The 24,266-nt window shown below is 36.1% G+C and overlaps 4 protein-coding genes across 7 annotated transcripts in view; 3 read left to right on the top strand and 1 right to left on the bottom strand.

Annotated features, from left to right (window-relative positions):
- The window catches only part of LOC141394793 (uncharacterized), a 40,701-nt gene extending 35,756 nt beyond the window's left edge, over positions 1-4,945 (top strand). For all 3 annotated transcript variants that reach the window (XM_073969684.1, XM_073969685.1, XM_073969686.1), the window contains exons 11-12: positions 3,690-4,211; positions 4,286-4,945. In XM_073969684.1, the coding sequence (XP_073825785.1) occupies positions 3,690-4,211; positions 4,286-4,936 (1,173 nt within the window). In that variant the 3' untranslated portion in view covers positions 4,937-4,945. The remainder of the gene's footprint in view (positions 1-3,689; positions 4,212-4,285) is intronic.
- Positions 4,946-10,044: 5,099 nt separating this feature from the next.
- mbm (mushroom body miniature) lies at positions 10,045-13,274 on the bottom strand. Its single transcript, XM_073969687.1, has 2 exons — positions 12,115-13,274; positions 10,045-11,316 (listed from the first exon to the last, which is right to left on the bottom strand). The coding sequence occupies exons 1-2, from the start codon at positions 13,207-13,209 to the stop codon at positions 10,630-10,632; spliced, it is 1,782 nt and encodes a 593-aa protein (XP_073825788.1). The 5' UTR covers positions 13,210-13,274; the 3' UTR covers positions 10,045-10,629.
- Positions 13,275-14,834: 1,560 nt separating this feature from the next.
- On the top strand, positions 14,835-16,220 carry LOC141393156 (uncharacterized). The gene has a single exon (XM_073966114.1). The coding sequence runs from the start codon at positions 14,875-14,877 to the stop codon at positions 16,105-16,107; it is 1,233 nt and encodes a 410-aa protein (XP_073822215.1). The 5' UTR covers positions 14,835-14,874; the 3' UTR covers positions 16,108-16,220.
- A 3,316-nt stretch (positions 16,221-19,536) lies between these two features.
- The window catches only part of LOC141394790 (uncharacterized), a 55,457-nt gene continuing 50,727 nt past the window's right edge, over positions 19,537-24,266 (top strand). For both annotated transcript variants that reach the window (XM_073969679.1, XM_073969678.1), the window contains exon 1: positions 19,537-21,003. In XM_073969679.1, the coding sequence (XP_073825780.1) occupies positions 19,889-21,003 (1,115 nt within the window). In that variant the 5' untranslated portion in view covers positions 19,537-19,888. The remainder of the gene's footprint in view (positions 21,004-24,266) is intronic.

Below are 24,266 nucleotides of genomic sequence, written 5' to 3'. Positions count from 1 at the left end.
TTGGACGTACATAGCGTGTTTGGTGCAGCAAATATGTGAAATCGGGCGAAAATATATATGGGAGCTATATCCAAATCTCAACCGATTTTCACCAAAAGCAATAGCGTTCTTCCTATGGCTAAAAAAGTTGTAGTCCCCAATTTTCAGCTGAATCGGACAAAAAATGCGACCTGTATGTTGCGAACAAAAATACATGGACAGACGGACGGACACGCATAAATCGACTCAGAAAGTGATTATATGTATATCCCCAAAAGGAACTGTGGGTCTATTTCGTTTTCTTTTGTATGTTACATACAAATGCACAAAGACATAATACCCCTTACCACTGTGTGGTGTAGGGTATAAAAAGGAAAGAAAAAGTATATAGTGTGTATTGGAGAGCATTTGATGTTAGTATGTTTATAAGATAACTGAAATCTATATATATAAAATAGAAAAATGTTTGTATGTTTGTTTGTTTGAAATTTATAGACTCAAAAACAGCTGAACCGATCTTGCTGAAATTTTTCCACATCGCCTGAAAGTAACATAGGCTATAAAAAGTTTCGAAATTCCGCTCTGATCCGGAGATATAGCATCAGAATCGGAGGTACACCAAAAAAGTTAAACTTTGTATGCAAATATCTATAGAACGGTTACAGATACAGACTCCAAATATGAAATGTGTGATGGATTTTAGCCTAAAAATAAATGTGCCAAAATATATCGAAATCGGTCCAGATTTGGATATAGCTCCCATATATATTTTCGTCTTTGTATGCTGATATCTAACGAACGATTATCGATACAGTCTTCAAATTTGGTATGTGTGACGGAATTTGGTCTAAAAATAAATTTGCCAAAGTAATTTGAAATCGGCTCAGATTTGGATATATGTATATTTTCGGCCGATTTAATGCATTTGAGGCATAAAACACGTTTTGTATGCCAAATTCCAATGAAATTTGGAATGTGTGACGTAATTTATTGCAAAAATAAATGTTCCAAACTATTTTGAAATCGGTTCAGATTGGGATATAGCTCCCATATATTTTTCGGCCGATTTCATGTATTTTCTACACCAAACACGCCATGTTTGTTCAATTTTGACGAAATTTGGAATCTTTGACGGAATTGATCCTAGAAATTAGTTTGCCAAATTATATTGAAATCGGATCAAATTTGGATATACCTCCAATATATATTTTTGGCCGATTTGATGTATATTATGCAATAAACACCTTATGTTTGTCCAATTTCAATGAAATTCGAAATATGTGGCGGAAATTGATCTACAAAAAAATTTGTCAAATTATATTGAAATCGGTTCAGATTTACATATAGCTCCCATATATATTTTCGGCCGATTTCATGTATTTGATGCACCAAACACGCTATGTAAGCCCAATTTCAATGAAATTTCGAATATGTTGCGGGAATTGGTCTACAAAACAAATAGGTAAATTATATTGAAAGAATTTCAGTCAATAGAATTTCAGGAAATGCACGAACGTACAAATCCATTGATACTGTGGCAACTGAAGACGATGCGGTTAACTATCCAGTTGAATTCCTAAGTTCGTTGGATCTTCAGGCTTTCCACCACATAATTTAGTGCTAAAAGTTGGTGTTCCTATTATTTTATTAAGAAACATAGACCCACCTCGCCTTTGCAAAGGTACAAGGTTAACAGTAAAAAAACTACATAACTATTTAATTGAGGCAACGATTATTACTGGGAAGTATATAGGTTCAGATGTACTTCTACCTCGAATCCCTCTAATAGCAACAGAAACGCCCTTCAATTTTAAAAGATTGCAGTTTCCTGTACCTTTGGCATTTGCAATGACTATAAATAAATCCCAAGGACAGACTCTTCGTGTATGCGACCTAAATTTAGCATGTTCTTGCTTTTCTCATGGTCAGCTCTACGTTGCATGTTCACGTGTTGGTAGACCGGCCGATATGTTTGTTTACGCTCCTGAAGGAAAAACAAAAAACATTGTATATCCTAAAACATTACAATAAATACTTTACTTTAAATTTTTGAATTTGATTTCTTCCTGATTTCAAAAAATCCGTCAAATTTCAAATGCATATCAATCTAAAGGGGTAGCGAAGCGCATCGGGTTCAGCTAGTTACAAATAAAAATCGATTTCACACAGTTTATAAAATCTGTTTTTATTTGAAATAGCTATGCGGGGAAAAGATTGTATGATTAATAAATCGGAGAAGCCACTAGAGAAACTTAAAAAATCGCGCGATTTTTTAATTTTCTCTAGTGGCTTCTTCGATTTATAAATTATACAATTTTTCCCCCGCTTAATTATTATATATTAAAATAGATTCTAGTTTGCAATATCATACAAGTTACTTCAATTGTATCTGTTTTAATTGTGTCGATATATTTAGATTTTTATCAGAAAGTTAGAAGAAATGGTGTGAATATGTATTATGGAAGGACAATTTTTAAATTGTTGTGATGCTTCCTTGCAAACAGTTAAAGTGTTGTTCAATATTGGGTAAATCGAAACATTTTCTTTGTCCTTACTGCATAGAAAATGTAAACGATACTATGGTTGGTTGTTTTTATATTACCAATTACAAATTTTTGGGGCGAAATTGCATTTTTTATTTTATTTTATGTAAGGAGCACACTCATGAGATATGCATTAAACGATGTAAAATCACGAGTTTTATAATCCTATTATTAGTTTTGAATATTATGTTGTTGCGCGTCCGAATTATTAAAAAAATCAAAAAACCCCGAAATTCCGGCTTCAAAATGTCAGCATCAATTTTAGGTGGATGCAGTGGATATATCGAAAAATGATACACTAGTATCATATTGCCAAGAAGTATTCTTTGAGTCTTTCTTTGGGCATATGTCTATAAAATGTAAGGTTAAGCCAGAAATCGGAAGGGAGCATAAAAAAACTTGTTGGCTTCAACCCATTTTTACCTATTTTTCTACATTGATGCCAACACAGCTTCCACGTAAATTAATTTTAATGGTCGATATTATGGGATCCCTCCTAAAACACTTCATTTTAAAGAATGTATATCATACTATATAGAATATGTTAACAGTTCGCGAATTCTGAATGGGTGAAACTCGGATTCATCGATTGTAAAACCTTTTTGGTTTTCGTCATATTCTTTATAGGGTCTCCGGCGAATATTACTATGTGTTACAAACGTAATGACAAATTAGTAAGAAGCGCACAATCTCTTTGAGTCAAAGTCAAAAGGAAATACATTGTACATCCAAAAATTTATTATTTTGTCTAGAAAATAATAATTGTTCCACAAACATCCCAGAAGGGACAAGGGAGACTTCTCTCCTATCAATGAGTGCACCCCGATTCATATTAGCTCAATAATATGGGACCTACTGTTTCTACTGTTTGTCGCCGAGTCCAAACAGCGTGTCCTAAGACACCACTTGTAGTGAGAAGATTAACATGATTGAAATACACAGGAATTGTCGCCAACATTACACTGATTTGAAGTTGCCTGGGCTGCGAATTGGTGCATTCTGTGGCGGTCCACGAAAATATATTTGCGAAATGTTCCAAAATTATACCAGTTTTCGAACTTTTAGTAAACACAAGAAAAACATTTAACAAACCTTCGACCATGATAGTCGTGTCTGAAATTTTGTAAGGTGTATTATTTCATATACAACTTGTTTTCACTTTTTCAGGGCATTGAAACCGAAGTTAAAGAAATCCTGCTAATGTACAAACCCGGCAATTTAATAATAAAACACTATAAATCATACGGAACACTTACACCAAAATTACGCTCCGATCTGGTACACATCATTGTTGATCACTTTGTCGCCAATAATGAATTTGTTTGTATTAATCTATGTCGAGATTTGGCTGCACAAATAGTGGAACTATTTCCAACAGAAACTGCCGACACATATTTCTATCAAGAAAATCGTCGTACAACACCACGTGGAAAACTGTGGAATCATTATCAAAATGAAAGGCGTACTCTGAAAAAGGACACACCCAACACCTATACGAGATCAAATCGTTTAAAAATGGAATCCACTTGTGTTCAATTGAAAAATATCACTGATCCGGATTATCTGTTGAAAAAATGGCAATCAACATTTCAATATAGACGTTATCAATTGCATTCGGGATATTTTAGCAATTGGAAAATGTATTTTGATGAGTATCCATTTTGTAAACAAGAAAATTATGCAACATTTGTATGTAAAACAAAAAAAAAAACATTCATCATTAAAATTTCTTTACTTAATTCCTTTTTCCTGTTTATTTACAGATTGATGCTGATTTAGCAATGACATATCCGGAATTATCATTTGATGAACAGCTATGGGATAATTTCTTAAATAATTATCAAATACATTTTTGGAATCGTTGTAAAACTGTACAATCTAAAGCCATATACGATGAGCTATGTTCCATAAATGAATTAAATGTTCCAACGGATTATTTTGCCATACGTTTATTTCAATTGCTAAACAGCGTGTTCAATGGCGCCGCCGACACATCGGATATTGGCTACTTAAATGATCCTCTTCGTCAATTCACTGTAGAAGTTTCAAACTTGGTCGAACTCAAAGAAATTGTTATTGAACGTAAACGCTATTGCTTGGAAAACAATCGTCAGTGTAAACCTTACATAGCTGCGGTAAGAGAAAATAATACCTATGTCCATTATTCGGTGGTTATTGATTCAACTGGATTTGGATGTGATAATTTCAAGGAATCTCTTATACTTTGCTTTAAATTATATTTATTTTTTGATATTTGCTATCCAGAGGAATCATTTTGCCTATGGCTATTTATACAGAAATATTTTTTCAATAAGTTGTCAGTAATTCTTGAGCCAGTGGTAGATACGTTCATCGATGATATACGTTCTCAGAATAAAGTTGATTTAGAAGTGCGTGCTGTTGACACCACATAAATCGGCAAATAATGTAGAGTATGTCGTCCTTATTTAGGCGATTATTAAGGAATACCTATCATAGCGGTTAAAAGTAGAATAGAAATCCAAAGGCATCGATTTTTTACCCTATAGCTTCGATTTACAACACCGAGTTTTAAGAAATTCTTCTGCACTTCATCAGCCTTACTCAGAATGTAAACTTCTCGTGAGCTTTGTCTCTCTGCCACTACAAATTAAAGCAGAGAGTGAGAAAAATCACGTATAAAAAGAGTGTGGAGAACAGGGAAGGGGATAAGAAAGAGAGGTGGGGAGTGAATAGAACAGACGAGGAAGGATAGCAAGAAGGGATAATTTCAAGCCATCCACATTGTTTGAGGAGCCGGCCAGCTTTGAAACTTTAGATAATCAATTATATATGCCGGCGCTGGTCGTCGTGAAATTCAGGATAATGAAGTCGAAGCCCCCTTGAGTGAAACAGAGAGTTTCCCAATGTAGGGTGATGCCTTTGGAAACGTTTGACATCTAACTTTCCTACATTCTACGCCTCTAAGCGTCATTGTGATCGTAACGTATGCAAATGATTGTATGATCTTGGATTCGAGTACCTTCCCTAATGTCATTTGTAACATTAACCACTAGGTTAGGTTAGTCGATGTGTAGCCACTTGTGCAACTACGACCTTCCGGTCCCTTGTGATCATCCATTCGCTGGTAAAAACTCAGATGTTACAGTCCCCAGTAATCTCCGGTCATTACCCCAATTTCATATTGCTAGACTTGTTGATTGCAACCCATGCCTAGCTAGTTCATCTGCCTTCCCGTTTCTCATAATTTTCGCTGTCTCCTGGTACCTAGCAATCTGTTTGGGGAGCCGGCCAGCTTTGAAACTTTAGATAATCAAATTTATATGCCGGCGCTGGTCGTCGTGAAATTCAGGATAATGAAGTCGAAGCCCCCTTGAGTGAAACAGAGAGTTCCCCAATATAGGGTGATGCCTTTGGAAACGTTTGACATCTAACTTTCCTGCATTCTACGCCTCTAAGCGTCATTGTGATCGTAACGTATGCAAATGATTGTATGATCTTGGATTCGAGTACCTTCCCTAATGTCATTTGTAGCATTAACCACTAGGTTAGGTTAGTGGATGTGTAGCCAATTGTGCAACTACGACCTTCCGGTCCCTTGTGATCATCCATTCGCTGGAAAAAACTCACATGTTACAGTCCCCAGTATTCTCCGGTCATTACCCCAATTTCATGTTGCTAGACTTGTTGATTGCAACCCATGCCTAGCTAGTTCATCTGCCTTCCCGTTTCTCATAATTTCGCTGTGTCCTGGTACCTAGCATAGTCGGAAAACATTTTTTGTTTCCCAAAGCGAATCTGCCCTCAAGCACAGCCTTAGATTTTATGCTAGAGTTTGATGGGTTTAAAAGCCACTTGACTACAAAGATTGTTAGCAGTTCAAGCCTGTGGGGGTCTTTAGAGTCCCGTATAGGTCGTCTACGCCCATAACTTAAGTCCTGTCAGCTGAAGACCAGTTTGCACCAATCTTGGCTATATCGTTGCCCTTTGAGATCGCCGGTTTGTCATTTCCACCATCCACACCAAAAACAGCTGGATCACATTCACTTGATCTCGACGGCACAAGGTTTGTGTTTTTTGTCCACGGGGGAACCATATGAAGAGGAAAGAGGAGCAAACATCTATTACATATTACTCTCTGTTAAATGTCACTTCACTTACCCCAGCAAACTGATACCTACTATCTACCCCATGATTCAAGGGATCACATTCGACCCATCTACATGAGAAGACAAAGATTCTTCCAGTACAGCAACACAACGGTATTACAGGTTTAAATGGCATTCACACGGATGCAGTGGCGGACGCATGGGTTCTCTCTTGTAACGTTGGACCTCTCTTTCCAGATCATGAAGATCGCTCCTGACATGCCTGGGTGGGCTAGTCCTACTCAACCATATGTTCAGTAGGATGGTAACATCCGAGCAAGTACTGCAACGAAAGCATGCCATTTTGTTGCTGAACTGGAAGAATTTTATCTTCTCTGTTGATGGACCACTGAAGACATGAGAAGGCACCCTGTTGCAGTTCTCAGGATGGCATTCTGACAGGTTTAAAATTTTTCCCCATCGCGTTGCACTTATATTCGCAGACCATTCTTGGGCCCCATAGCTTACCACAGACGGACCTATCGTGTTATACGTGGTCAACCAGGTTTCTTTATATGCACCCCAAGTGCTGCTTCTGCTCTCACCTCTGCCGTCCATGTGGTGAACAGTGGCGGATATTCACATATTCCTCGCGTGGAAAAAGGTGGTAAGATCAGTCAAATAAGTATTCAGCCTTTCACAAATGACATTAGGGAAGGTACCTGACGCCAAGATCGTGAAATCATCCGCATACGTTACGATATTAATGACGTCAGAAGTCGCGGAATACAATAGAGGTAGAGGTTAAACAGTTCCGGAGATATCACCCCACCTTGGGAAACCTTGTGTCAATCTACGGAACTTGGACTTTTCTGTTCGATATCTTCAAAAAGAGTGGAGTGCCTGACAATATCAAAGGCTTTTGATAAGTCAAGCGCCACAATCACTGTTCTATCATACGGCTTGCTCTTATTGAGTCCTCTACTAATATGTGTGAAGATGGCGTGTAGCGCTATTGTCGTGCTGCGCTGCTTACGTAGCCCATGCTGATGATCGACAACTGGATAGCTATTTCTGACGCGGAGGACTAAAGCCTCGAGGGTCTTTGCTACGGGCAACAAAAACGAAATCGGTTCGTACGATTCACCTTTGCTGGCATTCTTGCCTGGCTTCAGTAGCAGACATTTTCCAGACTTCGGGAACGATGTGGTTGGCCAGCGACAAGTTGAGAATTTTAGTAAGATACTCTACTCCCGGCGCATCCAGCTGTTTCAGCATTACCATGGAGGTTCCATCAGTGTCCAACGCATTGGATGATTTAGTGTTCCTGATGACATTCGCAACATCATCCATTGTGGTGGTTCATCCTCGGCATGAAGATATCTAATGCTTCGTAGTACTCTTCTCTCCACAGGAGTGCTCGGTAAACTGTCGATTAAAATAACGCACCCTATTCGGATCAACGTTGCAAAGATGATTTAACCACTTTTTCCGCTTAAGCTCACCCACCAACCTATTAACTTCCAGTGTCAGCTCCCTGACTCTGGGGCAGCGTTGCCGACAGTTTTTGATCGGAAATCGTCAAAAAAATCGTCAAATCGTCAACAAAAATTGGGAAATCGTCAAAAAATCGTCAACATGGTCTAGAACTAGGTTTGGTTACCGTTTCGTCCGATTTTTTCGCTGATAGTTTTGTCAATGATACTGACAACATAGAATATACAACCCGCAGCAATAAATCTAACCCAATCTCTCTTAAATATCGCATTATAATCTCTATATTATATATATAATATATAATAGCTGGGTACTCGATGTCAGTTTTGAATGACAGCTTATAGTTAAAATTTCGCTTGCTTGAAGGTGCCCAGCAAAAAAGTCCTCCCAAAATCATGAGTTTTGTAAGGGATTTTTGGCAGCCGTAACTACTCGCAAACCCCCTTTCTTCGCCATTATTTTTACAAGGGCATGTCGCACTCAGTTTGTAGTTATTTTGTGACCACTAGAATAACTAGTTATTCTGTGGCCACTAGAAGTTGAAAAGTAAGCTGAAAAAAAATTCTATTTTTAGACAGTTGATGTAGAGAATTTGTTTTTAATTTCATCACACATTTTACTTTTATTTTACTTTATTCTATTTCGCTGTCTGCCCGAATTGAACCCACGAACCCTCTGATTTCTAGCCAAAGACACTACACACTATGCCACGCACACGAATAATAAGGGTTGCTTAAGAACTTAAATGTGCAGTGCACATGTGCAACACGAACTGTTATTTTTTAACTAAAAAAAACTTGCCGACAGTGAGCTTTGAACACACAACCCTAGGATTTATAGTCGGACACACACTCACTGTGCCACCGTCCTCATTACTTAGTGAGGAGCAATGTAAGTAGGTTTGCCTTGTAATTTTTTAAGAAGTATTCCATTACTTTTCAGATTACTTGTAATCTGAAAAGAAGCTTGTTTACATTACTTTGTAATGGGTTACGTAATGACTAATGGATCCGAATTTTTGCTGGGTGTGTCCGTTTATGTTTGTCGGTACACGTAATTTCAGCTGATGTAAAACGAAGATGAGGCAAAAACTATGAAAATACCTGATTTCCAGATAGTCCCGGCCCACACTAGAGTGATTTCATTGAAAAGATTGCATGAAATTATGCGTCTCTAGATCGACTTCCTTAGTAGAGTAAAATCATAAAATTGCTGTAATGGGGAGTTCGATTTAAGAACGCCTAATTTCATGAAAATTTTTAATGAAATTCACGCTAGTGTGGACCGGGACATATGTGCCTAAATATAGCCAAACCGTCTGGAAATTGCGCTATGATACATTAAAAAAGCTCATAAAATCGAGTTTGGAACATTGTTTTCCTTAAAGTCTATCGTGAAATTTTGGCCAAAATATAGTTATCGCTTTTTATTGCATGCAATTCTGGTTTACGTGAAAAATCGTCATTTTGGACCATAAAATCGTCAAATCGTCATTTTCCAATTTTGGGCCAAAAAATCGTCAAATTCGGCAACACTGCTCTGGGGTCACTGAGGTTTGCACGACGAAGCTCATCACGCTCATTTGCTAATCCCGCCGCCTTTGCTGGGAAGTTTGGTCTTACTTCGGGTATTCGAGCAGCAGGTGGCGTGCGGCTGCAGCATTCTCTTATGTCTAGCTTTCGTTCGTGCTTTATTCGCTTCATTGAATCGGCTGAAGATTTTGCTACCACAAGGTAATGATCAAAGTTAATCTTTGCTCCTTGAACCGATAGCACGTTAATTTTTCCATTTGGTATTTTCCTTAAATCTTCACGTTCAAAAGTTGTGTTTATGAAATCTCTTATAACAAACAACACTAACAGTAATTAGTTTTGTATTTTTTTTAAGAATTGAAGTAAATTTTAAAAATGTTTTTTTTTTCTGATCATTATTTTATAAGGCAAATAAAACACGCATTATTTGTGATAACACAATCACACATCAGTCTACGAGATAATAAATTGAAGTGTATGTATATGTTGTACTTAATATTTATTAACTTTACATTCATTTTATACAATAAAATTTGTAACTTAAACAAAAATATATTTTAAAAAATCCAGAATAAGTTCTGTTTGTTTTTTTTTACAAAAAATATGTGAAACGTAAGTATAATCCTCTTTCATAATCATAAACAATTATACAAACGAAAACTCAATGCATGTTTACGAAACTTCGATGAAACATTGTACCACGTTCTTCTACATTTTATAAAACAAAATTAGAAAACGTTAATATACTTCAGAATTTCACAATGCATATTAATAAGTAACCCCAATTTTTTCAATACGTATTCAAGTGTACACTTTAAGAATCTTCAAATTTTTACTACGGTAACAATTTTTACTTTATGATATCGAAAACCAAAAAATAAAATTGTAAAAACTAGTAGATTCTTGCAGTTCTGGAACATACCACATATTGAACTGCCATCTGACAAAATAAAAACTTAATTTTATTTATATTTTAGGCAGGGGTGCACACATTTTCTTTGATCTTATAAACTAGGAACGTTTCTTCTTAGTCATAGTACCAATGGCATTTTGAAACATTTGTGTTAATAGCAAATTATTTAAATGTTGATTTGAGGTATTAGAAAGGTTTGGTATACCTGTATTCAACGCTAATGGAAAAGTAACAGGAGCATTTGGCAGGAAAGCAGCATTCATGTTGAATGCCGTTGATAAACTATTGGATTTGTTTTTATTTTTTGATTTTTTATTGTTAGTCGCACTTGATGTTGTGGCTAATGATTGTTGAAAACCTTCCGAAGAACTATCACTGTCCGTAGTTGTACTATCATCATCAGAATCAGATGTACTTTCCGAATCGTCATCACTCTTATTGGATTTTTTCTTCACTGTCAATTTACGTTTTTTCTTTGGCAGTGTAGTATTTAAATCTTTTGTTGAATTTTTCCGTTTGCCTGTTTTATTTTTGGTATTTGTAACATTTGGCGAACCCACCAGGGGTTGTGGTACACTAGTATCTCTGGCCGTGCTGTTGGCTGCACTAGCCAACCACTGATGTAATTGAATCTCGGGTTGATAATGTTGCAATTGTTGCGTACAAAATTCTAAAAATAGCTGCATCATTATATTCAAATTGGGAGGATGTGGACATGTTCGATATCCATGATATGGTCCTGAACAATTCTTACATATCATTAGACATTGAAAAGATGTATGACCCTGAAAGACATAGATGATGTAATTATTAAATGGTTTAAAAGTTTTACAAATATAAAGACTATTTGAGGACAATGAGGAAAATTCACCAATAAAAGTTAAAGGTTCCACCCACCACGAAGAATTCTTTTTTCCTAGAATCAGAAACTGTTTGGAAATGTGTCTAAAAATGTTGAGAAAAGCTTAGTATCGGGAATCAATAGGTCTTTAAGTCTAATGACTTTGAATAATATGTCATGGGTTGGCACAGCAATATAAGATGTAACATGCTGTGTGTTTGCTGCTTAGGACTGCGGATGAGTCTCGTATTCTATCGTCGAAGATGACTCACAGAGAACTTTGACAATTGCCGTACAAAACATCCGGTCTGCAGCGGCACAGGATCGCACGACACACTTCACCTTTTCAAATGTCCTTCCAAACCTACTCAACTAACTGTCGTAGCTTTGTGGCTGCAGCCACATTCCTAGAACTGGAGATAGAACAAGATTAAGCAGAAAAACGAACATAAAAAATTTTCAAATAACAACAACGCTCGCGTACTCCAAAGCTATTAGAAACAATATAAGAAGCAGTAATAAATTTATCACGTCTCTAGCCGGCAGCATTGTTGGCGCAAATAAAGAAGCCTCCATAAGGCATGTCAGATAGACTCTTTATGTCTAGAGACAGCGAATTTGAACATTAGCAGATGGAATCCCTTGATCAGAAACCCAGCATTCATGCCGATGCAGTCTCTGATGCCATAGTCTCTAGCATGTCGTATACAGATATTGCAATTAATTTATTCACTATACTCACCTCCTTATCACACAGCATACATTGCTCTTTTTGGGACTTTGAAGCTTTCTTAGATTTCTTTTTGGATTTTGAGTCATTAACAGTCGTTTCAGCTTTTCCGTCATCATCCGTGTTACTTTCATTTGCCGTAGCTTCCTGTTCATCATTGTCTTCATCGTCATCATCTAGGGTAACTTTATTTTCCAATTGTCCGAGGCACACAACATCATCCTTAGATTTTTTACTTTTTTTCTTTTTAGATTTTTCAGATTTCTTGGCGGATTTTTCAATGTCATTGTGCACTGGTTGAGGAACTGGGGCAGGACGTGTTGGTGGTGGCTCCTCTTCTTCTTCGGACGATGAAGAAGACGAGGATGATGACGGTTGTGGTACAGAATCCTTTTTAACCTTTACTACAGGTGTTGTAGGTGTAGCAGGTTTCAATTTGATATTAAGAGGACTTGATGGAGCAGTCTTTGCGGAAGCATCTTGTTTTTGTGCCGTAACAGTCTTTGGTTGTTCATCTTCACTTGATGAACTATCATCTGAGGATGAACTACTCGATGACGATTTTCTTTCAGTTTTAATTTTCTCCTTCTTTATGTTCACCAACAATTTGTTGTTAATTTCCATAGATGTTATCTCAGTTTCCATGTTTTTGTTAGTAGATGCATTTGAATTTACTGAAGGAGTATCATTTATTGATGTATTGGGAGTCGATGAATTATTCCACAGGTTTGTAATGGTGTTTGCATGCGGTTGTTGTTGTTGCTGTTCCCTTTGCCCATTATCAACACTACCAAATATTGTTGGTTGTTTTTCAAAACTTTTTGAATGATTATTACTCTCACTATCCTTATTATTGTACAAATAAGATGTTCCACCGAAACCAGTTCTACGAGTTTCAACAAAATTGTTTTGATTGTTGTTGTAGTTATTGTCGTAACCCCACGATCTTGATCTTCCCCAGCTCTGCTGTTCATTTCGCGACTCAACATCAACAAATTTTTGAAATCCATTTCCACCGCCACGGCCGCGTCCCTTTCCACGTCCTCCACGATTATTTCCACCACCATTTCTTCTAGATCCATTATCCCAGCCTCGATTTCCAACCATCCTTTTATCAATGACAAAAACAAATAGAATGTAAACACTTGCAATGACAGATCGACTGCGGCAAAAAAACACGTGCAACAGTGATGTTCTTTTTAGGAGTTTAATGGCTAACCCTGCGTTTACACATGACAAGACAGTTGACTTCATGTATATTTTGTTTAGTACATATTCTTTTGTTTTCAGCACATTTGAATTATCATCTCACTTCTTTTTCACAAAAATGTCAAAAATTTGTCAACCCGGCTGTCTGTGAAAAACTGATGGACAGCTGAGAGACAAACGACAAATGTATGCATGTGTTAGTAAATCAGAGTTGTATTTGAAGACAAACTGTCTGGTGTAAACGCCTAGTAACGGCAACACATCAATTTTTGACAAATTCTGATACATCGCTAATAGCTTGTTTGCACTATTGATAATTCACCCAATTGATATAATAAATCCAGTTGTTTAATCTTTTAATCTTTATACCATTCGTTTCAAAATGGATAGTTTTACAATACTTTAAACAAGTGGGTAAATACTTGGGTGAATACCCGAGTATTTACCCAAGTGTTGGGTAAAAAGTCTTTAACTGCCGAACCACTTGACTTAGGCTGACAAAACTTGGCTTAAACCTTTCTTATGTCAACAGAACTTCTGGTACTGAACATGGGGACTCTGGGTCCATGTCTTAATATAGCCCCATATAACCGTACCTCCCGATTTAAGGTATTTTTTGTCTATTAGCCGCATTTTACAATATATTGGCTGTAGTTTGGCACAGTGGGTTCTCAATGTGTACAAAAATATCTTTGCACAAATTTGTCAACATAGGTCCACGTTTTCTAAGGGGCCTCTTGTTTATAGGGACCGTACTTTTTTAATGGTAAAAGTTAAAATGCCTAGGTATATCAGAAGCCTGGCATGCTTGCCTTGTTTGCTTCTGATAAAAGAATAATAGTACGTTTACATATAACCGGATTTAATATCAAATAAATCTTCGTAAAGAAGGTTACGATGGCAAAAAGCTATAATGTAAACAGCCTATAAAAAAGAAAAGGGCAACCTAGTTTCAAAATTGTCAGCTTATCTACTCAGACCTTAAAAACAGCAAACTGAAGAAAATGAAATTGCAGAAACGTAAAAAAACTGGAACAAATGTCAAAGTCGCCGTATCAACCAAGTCCCAGTGCACACCAGCCTGAATTTCATAAAAGAATTATAAGAAATTATGCGTTTCTAGTCGAGTTCCATAGTAGAGTAGAATCATAAAATAGCTGTAGAAGGGAATTTGACCTAAGAACACCTAATTTCATGCAATTTTTGCTGTGTACCGGCAAACACATTGCACATTTTAGCTCGCCCAAATTGTAATGTAAAAAGTTTCTAAAGATAAAGTTTTTCAGCGCAATTTTTGTTTTGGTGTACGGGGACGCGTTTTTGGAAAAAATGTGCAAAAGTGGTAATAATTTTAAAAACTTTTTAATTCTGGAACACACCTAAAAGGTAACGAATGCGGTGCATTTTCACAACTCCGTGTGAACTGTATCGAATCATTACTCTACACAACTTCCAATTTTGCTGCTGGGATATATACAAAGAAATTGATGTATCTCCAAGTCGATACTAAACGTCAATTATGTGAAATTCTTCTTACAATTCCCTGGCAGCAAAGCAAACAGCATGTTTGGCGAGAAAAAGAAATTGGATTTAAAAATAAATTTTGAAAATAATAATGATAATGTTGCTCAATGGGGCTTAAAGAAGATCGATCCGTCGGTGGCAAAAGAAAAATTCAATCGATTTCAAACACGAAATATTGGTCATGCTCTTTACAAGAAAAGTCAACAGGACAAATGGAATGATACGAAGGTTGACGGAAACAATGGACAATTTAACAAATCAAATCCATTCCGTATTGGCAGTGGATTCCAAAAGAAAAATCAACAGGGCAGATGGAATGATAAAACATCAGCCCCCCATCGGAAAGGTGGTGGCAACATTGGAAAGAAACAATTTAACAACAAACCAAATCCATTCGGGTCCAAAACACCACAAGTCATAAGAACGGAAGAGGCAACTCCATGGGTGAAATTTAAAGATGATTTTAACAATAGAAGACGTGAGGAGGAACACGCTTCCAAACAATCCAATTTCGATACCGAAGAAGGCAAAAAGTTTCTTAAAGATCGTGAGAAAAACTATCGTAAAATTCTAATGGACGAAAAGAAAAAAGAGCCAATACAGTGGGAAGATTTTGGTGAAGAAGAATCACAAGAAAATTCGAAGCCAGCTGTAATAGAAAATGCGCAAGGCAAGGGGAAAAAGAAAAACAAGAGAAATAGGAAAAATAACACAACAGACCAGGAGTTATTGTCTTCGCCAGACAAGAAAAATGAGATAGAAATCGGCGACACCAAATCTCCAGAAACAGTCGAAGTTGCTGAAGAACATGTTCAAGGCAAAAGGAAGAAGAAAAACAAAAGAAAAAGGGAAAACAACACAATGGACCAGGAATTATTGAGTCCACCTGAAAAGAAAAGTAAGGAAGAACTCTCTAACACTAAATCTCCAGGAACAGCAGAAGATACAGAAGGAGAAAATGTCCAAGGCAAAAAGAAAAATAAAAGAAAAACGAAAAACAAAAATAAACAAAACGTTGTCAATAAATCTTCAAAAACAGGCGAAGCTACAGGTACTAATGCAGAAAATGTTCAACGGAAAAACAAAACGAATAAGTCTGCGCAAGAAAAGGAATCAATAATGAATAAATCACAACAACTCGATCCTATGAACATGACATTTAAGCAAAAGGATGTACTCAGAAAAATGTTAACATGGGCTAATAAGGTGCGAAGAGGTGAACTTGAGGATACTGTTATTCATTTTAAAAATGTAAAAGAAGTAGTAGATTAGATTAATTAAATTAATTATTTTATAGATGTTCGTTTTTAGCTATACTTTATTAAAATTATAGTGTATGTTCGTAAGTTGTCTTAATTTATAATAAAGTTTTTATTATATACCTACCTATCCGTGTTATACCTTTCAATTTTCTCATTAAATTGTGCTATTTGTTTATTAATCCCGTGGCTAGAGTAGTGACCTAAATTGTCAGCTCTTGGCCGGAAATTAAATTCGATAATCTACTAAACATTTTGACAAAATATATTAAAATCGAACCAAGCCATTCACCCTTATTACGATTGGCGTTATCGTAGGCGTTTAAGTGTCGTAGGCGGAGTCGTAGTTTATATGTTTTATATGATGATAAATTATATACTACGAACATTTTTTTTTATTTTATAGCATCTTAAATCCATAAAATATCGAAAGAATCATATTCATCATTCCCTGGACGGATTTCTTGGGTTATAAATAACATTTATTTTTTTGATACGACAAATCGGTATCACGTATGGCGTTGAAATGCGAGAAAAGAGTCGCATATAAAAAATAAAAATTAATCAATTTCAAAAGAATTTTTAGGCAATGATTAATGAAACATGTACATTGTACATATGTATATTGGAAAATTATTAAAATAAATAAAAATTTTACTACTTTTATTCATTTTCGTATGCCAAAGTTCGTGTTTTTATCAGATGACAAACTTTCTACTGAAAATTTGTTAGAGTCCTCGTATAACGATTCTTTCTTATTTCTTACATATGTATATGCTCTTATATTATAGGGCTTTGCAGTGTTAAACATCTTTATGAGGATTTATTTGACGTATAGGCAATGGAAGTGACATTTGAAACCCAGTGGGTTTGTTAAATCCGGTCATATATAAACGTACTATTAGTTCTTGTTCAAAAGATGATCTCGAACGAATTAAAAAAGTTAAAATTTTTGTTACCAAAAGAATTCTTTAAAATATGATATTTTAGCTTTTAAGTACGAATACATTCATAATACCAGTCGTTTCGACACGTCACGTAATAAGGCTGATTATTTTAGCCATGTGTCGGTTCGATGCCTATTTATGTTCGTCAATTATAATGAGTCAGTTTGATCTTACTCAGAGAGTATTACACTTGTAATCAAGATATCTCGTGGTTAAAAAATCCAACGTACAACGGTCCCACCTACAGCCGTACCAGCGACAACAGCATAAACATATAATCGGGTATGTTCTGAGACACACTTCACCTCTCACTTCACGCCTCAAGCATTTTGTTCTCCCCGTTTAAGCTGATTTTTCGAGTATTTTATGGATGGATTAGGGCGTACTCTTCTTTTTAAATACCCTAGTGAATCTTAGTCCCAAGAAATTCGCAAAAAATAGGAGTAAATGTGGTGATCAAAATGGTTGAGGCGTGAAGTGAGAGGTGAAGTGTGTCTCAGAACATACCCAAATGTCTAGCAATGTGTAAGGGAGACTGGTGAGTGAGGCCAGTCAAAAGAATCGAATTTAAGAGGCTTACGTTGGTGTTTTTGTAACATCAGCTCTGGGTCTATCTCCAGTTCTAGGAACGTGTGTGTTTCGATGAGTTGTAATCACAAATCTACTGGAGTCTGAATAGGTTTGGCAGGTGTTTACCGCGGTGTCATCAATCCTTGCCCTATAGGATTTTAGACGGCTGCACCATCACCATCTCGAGCGCGTAGTTGAGCCAAAACTACTCCTGCATTCGTGTGAATGTTATCCATCTAGTGGTTCTCTCTGGTAATGTTGGTCCTCTCTTTCCAGATCATCAAGATCCCTCCTGACATGTCTAGGTGGGGGTCCTCCAATCCACCATGTGATGATTAGGATGGCTCTTACGGTTACACCAGAGTAAATAGCTCTGTTCCAGAACCTGCAAGATGCTACTATTTTTTACTACGATAGCATTTTTTCCTTTATGTTATCGGAAAAAATAGTAAAAATTAGTAGATTCTTGCAGCTCTGGAACAGACCAAGTATGTACTGCAACGAAAGCATGACATATGAAGGAGAGATCTCAAGGCGGCATTCTGACAAGTTTGAATATTTTTTCATCGTGTTGCACTTACATACATACATATGTATGTATATTATGCCCGTAATTTCTAGTGGACCACACTGGCGCCGCATAGCTTACCACAGACTGCCTATCACGTCGCTGCAAACTGTCCGAAACTGTGCGAGATGTAGTTCTCGTACTGGCGGATAGTGCGATGGAATTCGAAGGCTTCCTTTGGGATAAGATCTTGAGAGTAGCTTGTGGCTTTGATATATTTATGCGGACAAAATCTCCTTTATTTCCGCATCTACTATTAAATATTTGAAAATATCTTACGAAATATTTCGTAAAATGTCGGCAATATTAATTACACTGAGTAGAAGTCTGGCTACCGTTGCAAATGCATGTTTGTGATGTCGTGGAAACTAATCCGGGGCATTCAGTGCATAAGGCGGGTGTACATACCATTGCACTACGGTGGCGCCCTATATATGTTAACACAGAAGGCCAAGTATAACATCATAGACTACATTTAGTTAATATATCTAGGTCTTATGCCCTATTTCTCTAAAGGTGGGGTCACACTAGGCAAATATTTGCTCCAGCGACCGGAACCGTGCGCTTATTGAGAGCAAGTGAGCATACATTTCAATGCTATTCACGCTCACTTGCTCTCAGTAAATATTTGCATAATGAGACCTTACCTTAAGACGATTCGAATTCAAACTCGTTCGAATTAATGCCAAACTTTATTGTTGTAGGAAATGTTTGTTTGATTGAAAATAAAAACAATTCAAACATTTTTTTTAAACAGAAGTTTGGTAGTAGTTTTTGTAGTAGCATTGAAATTGAAAGCATTGCATAGGTTTGGTGCTGGGTTGGCAGCCGGTGGCCGAAACACCATGGTTTCAGGTCAATCCGGTCCACAAGAACCCGCTATCGTGGGATTGAGAAGTTTATTAGTAGTTCGAAGGAATTTGTATTCGAATCGTCTTAGTAATATTGAATATCAAATCAAATTGGTAGATGGTCTTCATATAGAACAATTTGAAATCATTAAGAAAACTAACAGGTCTACATAAAGAGGATCAATAGGTGTACATATAAAGACTAGAGTTGTGCCAAAGGAACTATATGGAACTATCTAGTTCACTTCGCAGTTCCAATGGCCCACATTTTTTCTAGGAACAAACTGCGTATACTTATTATCGAACGTTACATTTTATGATGTTACTCATACGTTTTGGAACTAGTAATAGTTACCCAACTCTAATAAAGACTTCTTCATATAGTAGACCAATAGGATTTCATTCAGGAAACAATTATGTATTCACTTAGTAAAATGGTGGGTCTTCATATAGAAAACCAGTGAGTCATCATAAGGAAGACCTGTAGGTCTTCACATGAAAGAGCAATACACTTTCATATAGAAGACCAAGAGTACCGTACATATTTCAGTAGAATAAAGAGAGTCCTCTCACGGAATAACAAAAAGTTAAGTGACATTTTCTTTTCACTGCACCCTCAGTTACTTATTCACATCTCTCATCCATTCGCACCGCACGAAATAGTTCTGTCAATTTGAAATAGACATACAATGTACATAATTGGATTATTGTTGACTATCAATGGAAAGGTCTGCTGTCTAAATGTTAGAGAGCAAATCAGAAGCTATGCTAGTTAACATTTTGACTTTGGCCGGAATAAAACCATAAGACGCATCAACAAAAATAAATTCCTTAACTAAAATTCCAACTCTTAACAAAATGAATAAAAACTATTTATATGAAATTGGTAGAAATGTCGAAGAAGTGGACGTACCACTGCAACAGCATGGTACAGCAATAAGAAGGACATTTTCCGAAGAAGAAGATGATGAAATATGGGAAGTTCCGGAAGAGAGTTTTGAAAATGCCTATCAACAGGTGGAAAATGATGATTATGATGATGAAGAAGTAGAAATTACACCTAATCAATTGTGTACAACAGCAACAACAACAACACACAAAGAGTTGCATAATACTGAACCAAGCGGTACGGGTCATAAGCTTCATTTAAGTTTAAGTACTGAGCAAATTGCTTTAAAGCTACCCCAACAACAACAACAAAAACATCAACAAAAATCATTTAATTCCAAAGTTACGACATTTCAAAATCCAATCAATAAATCGATAAATACGGAAGCGGATACAACAAAGGCAATGACCGTTAATAGCCAGCTAACAAATGTCACTACAATTGGCGGCAATACCATCAATTCGTGCACCACCACCACCACATCATCAAATTGTGGTAATATTAAATGGAAAAATATTAAAATAAATAATTCAAATAATAGAACCGAGCAAGAGGAACAGCAAAGAAAGCCATTATCATTGCCCATGACAACTGGTGAAGCTACACCAGAAACAAGTCCCTCGATGAAAACCTTAGCTGTTGCTAATAAATCTCCCGATGTGACTCGTAAATATTCTCTAGTTTCAGCACCCTATTGTCCATCGCCCGAATTTGTATTGGATAACATATTAAATTCATCCGATTCTTCAGTTCACAAAGAAAGTAATCCAAATGAATACAAATCGAATGAAAGTGTTAAATCCAATAAGAATCCCTTTAATACACCAATTGAACAGTCGCCTAAACGTGATTTGTTGGATTATAAACGATTTCATCAATCAGATATAACTTCAGTTGTCCATAAATGTCAAGTTCATGAACAACCCTTTCATCAACATCATCATCACCACCACCACAGCGAACAATATTCTAGACCATCTATTGTCGTGACTCGAACTTCTTCTTCATCGCTCTCAGGATTAAATAAACCAACAAAAAATAGTACATCAACGGATACGTTTGAGACGGCATCGATTATATCTAGGTAAGTATAATATTTGAAGTTTAATTTGTACAAAGGTTTTCAACAAATGCTTTTCAAAATAGTCAGACTTTTTCAACAAATATTCCCTACGCTTGCCAATTTGTATATAAATCACCATCCAGAAGATATTTCTTACCCTTTCGATATAATGCGCGGTATTTGAAAGAAAATCCTTACTGTAAAGCTATCATTGTAAGTACGGTCTCATTACAATCTTGACAGAATTACCCTAGTAGGGCGCAGCTACCGTTGATTGTTAACAGCCACTTTATTAGGAGTCCAGCGGTCCATTGTACCCATTCTGAAAATAGAAAAAAGGGGGAGGGAAAGTGGACTGGAGTTAGTGGAAGAGTGGGGAATGAAGGGGTTCAAGGGGTTTAATTGAATTTGCAGAGTCTAGGATAATTCGCCCCATAAGGCTACTGCAATAAGTTAACAGAGAGGTGTTGTAACAGCATTTAAAATGTATGTTCGTTTTTCTGCTTAATCTGGCTCTGGGTCCATCTGCGGTTCTAGGAATGGGGTTGCTTCAATGGGATGTAACCATTATTGGAGTTCAAATAAACGGTGGCCAAATATAAAAGGAGTTGGCGTTGGCAGATGAATTTTGGTATAAATACTTATAGTTCACTGACAATGTCGAGAGCAAAAAATTGGGAAGGTCGGTCCACGTTTTGGGATAGTCCCCATGCAACGTTACTTCTTAATGTTTCGGTATTATGAATATTTTAGCTAAACTTATCAACCAAATTGGTTGAATTTTGAGATGCGGGGTTTTCATTTTACAAAAAAATTTTCGATAAAAATTATGGATAAAAACCTGGACCTAGTTTTGATATAGACTCCATATAACGGTACCTGCCGATTTTCGGAATTTTGAAGATTTTACATATGTTTCACGCCCAAATACGCCGAAATTTTGCATTGAGGGTTCCCAATGGACCAATAAACTCTTCTGATAAAAATTATGTACATAGGTCCACGTTTTGATATAGCTCCAATAGAACGGTATCGCACGATTTTCGGTATTTTCAAGGTTTTAGCCACATTAAACAACCAATGTAGCTGATATTTGGTATTTAGTATTCGCCAGGTCTTGCGAAATATTTTAACAGAGAATTGTTGATATTGGTTCACGTTTTGATAGAGGGGTGAAATCTCAAAAAACGGAGATTAATTCAAAAAATGAAATTTAGTTTTTGGTATAACTGTCATTACATGGTTATAGGGTATAAAATTGCACGTCTCTAACCGAAATGTTAAGATCATATATTGTTTACTTTTAGAGTTATACGTTGTTAAAGTTGAAGAATTTTTAGCAATATCAAAAGTAACATAAAAATATTAAATTTTCTTGTGTTTAAAGTGTAATATCTTTTTCTGTACATCAAAAGTGGTCATTATAGAATGGAATCGTCAACTTCAGGTAGTTATCAGAATTTTAGAAAAATATAATTATAGAAAAAGTATTTTAGAAACATCATTGAGCCAATATGAATCGGCGTGCACTCATTGATATGAGAGAAGTCTCCCTTGTCCCATCTGGGATGTTTGTGGAACAATTATATTTTAGAAACATATTCAAAATTCATTTAAAATGTATCCATATTTTCCCTATTTCGGAAAAGTATACAGTGTATTAAAAAAAGTAGCGCGAGATAGCGCGGTAATGATAATTTTGTATTTTAGTCCTGATTGTTGTCTTTCGAAATCAACCCAAAACTTGTGCCGTTTTTTGCCGCTATTTTTTATTGAAGAATTGGTGAAAATTGTCATTTATTAACATCTGGGAATTTTGAACATAATATATTTTGTACTCGTTATTGGAGCTATGTTTGTTATTTTTATATTGTATTTGTTGTTTAGCGTTTTGTTATTTGTATTTACTCTACGTATGACAGGCAATTATGGATAGTCAAGGTGATATTGTTCTTGGAAATTTACGATAATTTCTTTTCAGAAAGTAGTGTTTTTTATGTACATAGAACCACTGTATATAAAAATTCTCCTAAAGGAATGGGTAAGATATTCAAAATATGTCAAATTTAACTGATCCTGTGTATGGGGCTTATTCCAAAGCGAGAATATATAGGGACGATGTTTCGTAAAAATAATTTTAATCCCTTCACGATTTACAATTTAAGCAACTTTAGGGGTCGATTATCGTTAGCAATTATCGTTGAGTGGAGTTGTCAGTTGTCAAAATTAATATATATGTATGGCAACCTTCAACTGAAGCTGCGAATCTCAGTTGACGAACCGGTTATTTTTCAGCAACCAGTTATTTTCAGTTGCAGTGAATATTTTCGGAGGAAAAAGAAGTAAAATTGAAAGGAAAAAACATTTTCTTAACAATTGTTGATTATTTGCATGATTAATTAATTTTGTGTATCAAAAATATGGTGAAAATAACAATAAAACAACAGATTGAAATATTACTTGATAAATTGTGTGCAAATCTAATGTGCACATGGGTTCCATCTATACAGCCGACAACACCAGGGAATTTCGTTTTTATTCCTCCGACAATTTCGAAACGATCCAATTGGCACAATTTGTCCTCTATCAATTGGACAACTTCCTTAAATACGTTCGACAATATAGATTGAGCCACGCAATTGTTGTAATCATTGTCATGGGACTTTCGGAAACTTCCCTCCACAAAAAATATCAACGCAGCGCAATCTTTTAAAAGTGGGGGTATTGCTGTTGATCTGTAACTTACTTTAAAGTCATCCTTTAACGTTTCCACAATGTAAACTACGGCAATCCAAAATACGCATTAAACCTAAAATAATTTACTGATTATACAGATCTTTCCAACATGAGCTTCAACTTACAGCACAGATGGCAATTCCAATGGATTCGACTTGTCCCTCAAATTTCTTCTAAAAGATGTCATGTCCTGTACATTTTCTTAATCATCAAAAAATAATTCCACTGAACTTATCATTTTAATAGTTTTTTTTGGCGAATTGTGCCTTTTGGATATAAAAGTGTTCACAAGTTTGAAAAAACACTGATCGATAACACGTTTATCGACAACTCAGTTGGGTTGACCCCAATAATACAACATTTCATCTCAGTTATGCTGACAATTGACAACGCAACTCAAGTTTAGTGGCAATGCATAATCGAACAATAACTTATAAAGCTAGGATAATGAAATTTCGGGAAGTGTTGCACTACATAAAGGGTATTAACATACATATATATGGTAACATGGGGCGGCTTCGCCACTGGGGCGCCTTCGCCAGCACCGA

Source organism: Musca autumnalis, unplaced genomic scaffold, assembly GCF_047663935.1.
Source record: "Musca autumnalis isolate F117 unplaced genomic scaffold, ASM4766393v1 scaffold_2, whole genome shotgun sequence".
Classification (NCBI taxonomy): Eukaryota; Metazoa; Arthropoda; class Insecta; order Diptera; family Muscidae; genus Musca; species Musca autumnalis.
Note: the sequence above shows the minus strand (reverse complement) of the source record. Positions and strands in the feature narration are given on the sequence as shown.

What these genes read in the sequence shown, in the direction of transcription:
- mbm (XM_073969687.1), bottom strand. Translation starts at nt 13,209, where the DNA reads ATGGTTGGAAATCGAGGCTGGGATAATGGATCTAGAAGAAATGGTGGT. An exon ending in GTATGCTGTGTGATAAGGAG is followed by an intron (nt 11,317 to 12,114) that starts GTGAGTATAGTG and finishes TATGTCTTTCAG; the next exon opens with GGTCATACATCTTTTCAATG.
- LOC141393156 (XM_073966114.1), top strand. Translation starts at nt 14,875, where the DNA reads ATGTTTGGCGAGAAAAAGAAATTGGATTTAAAAATAAATTTTGAAAAT.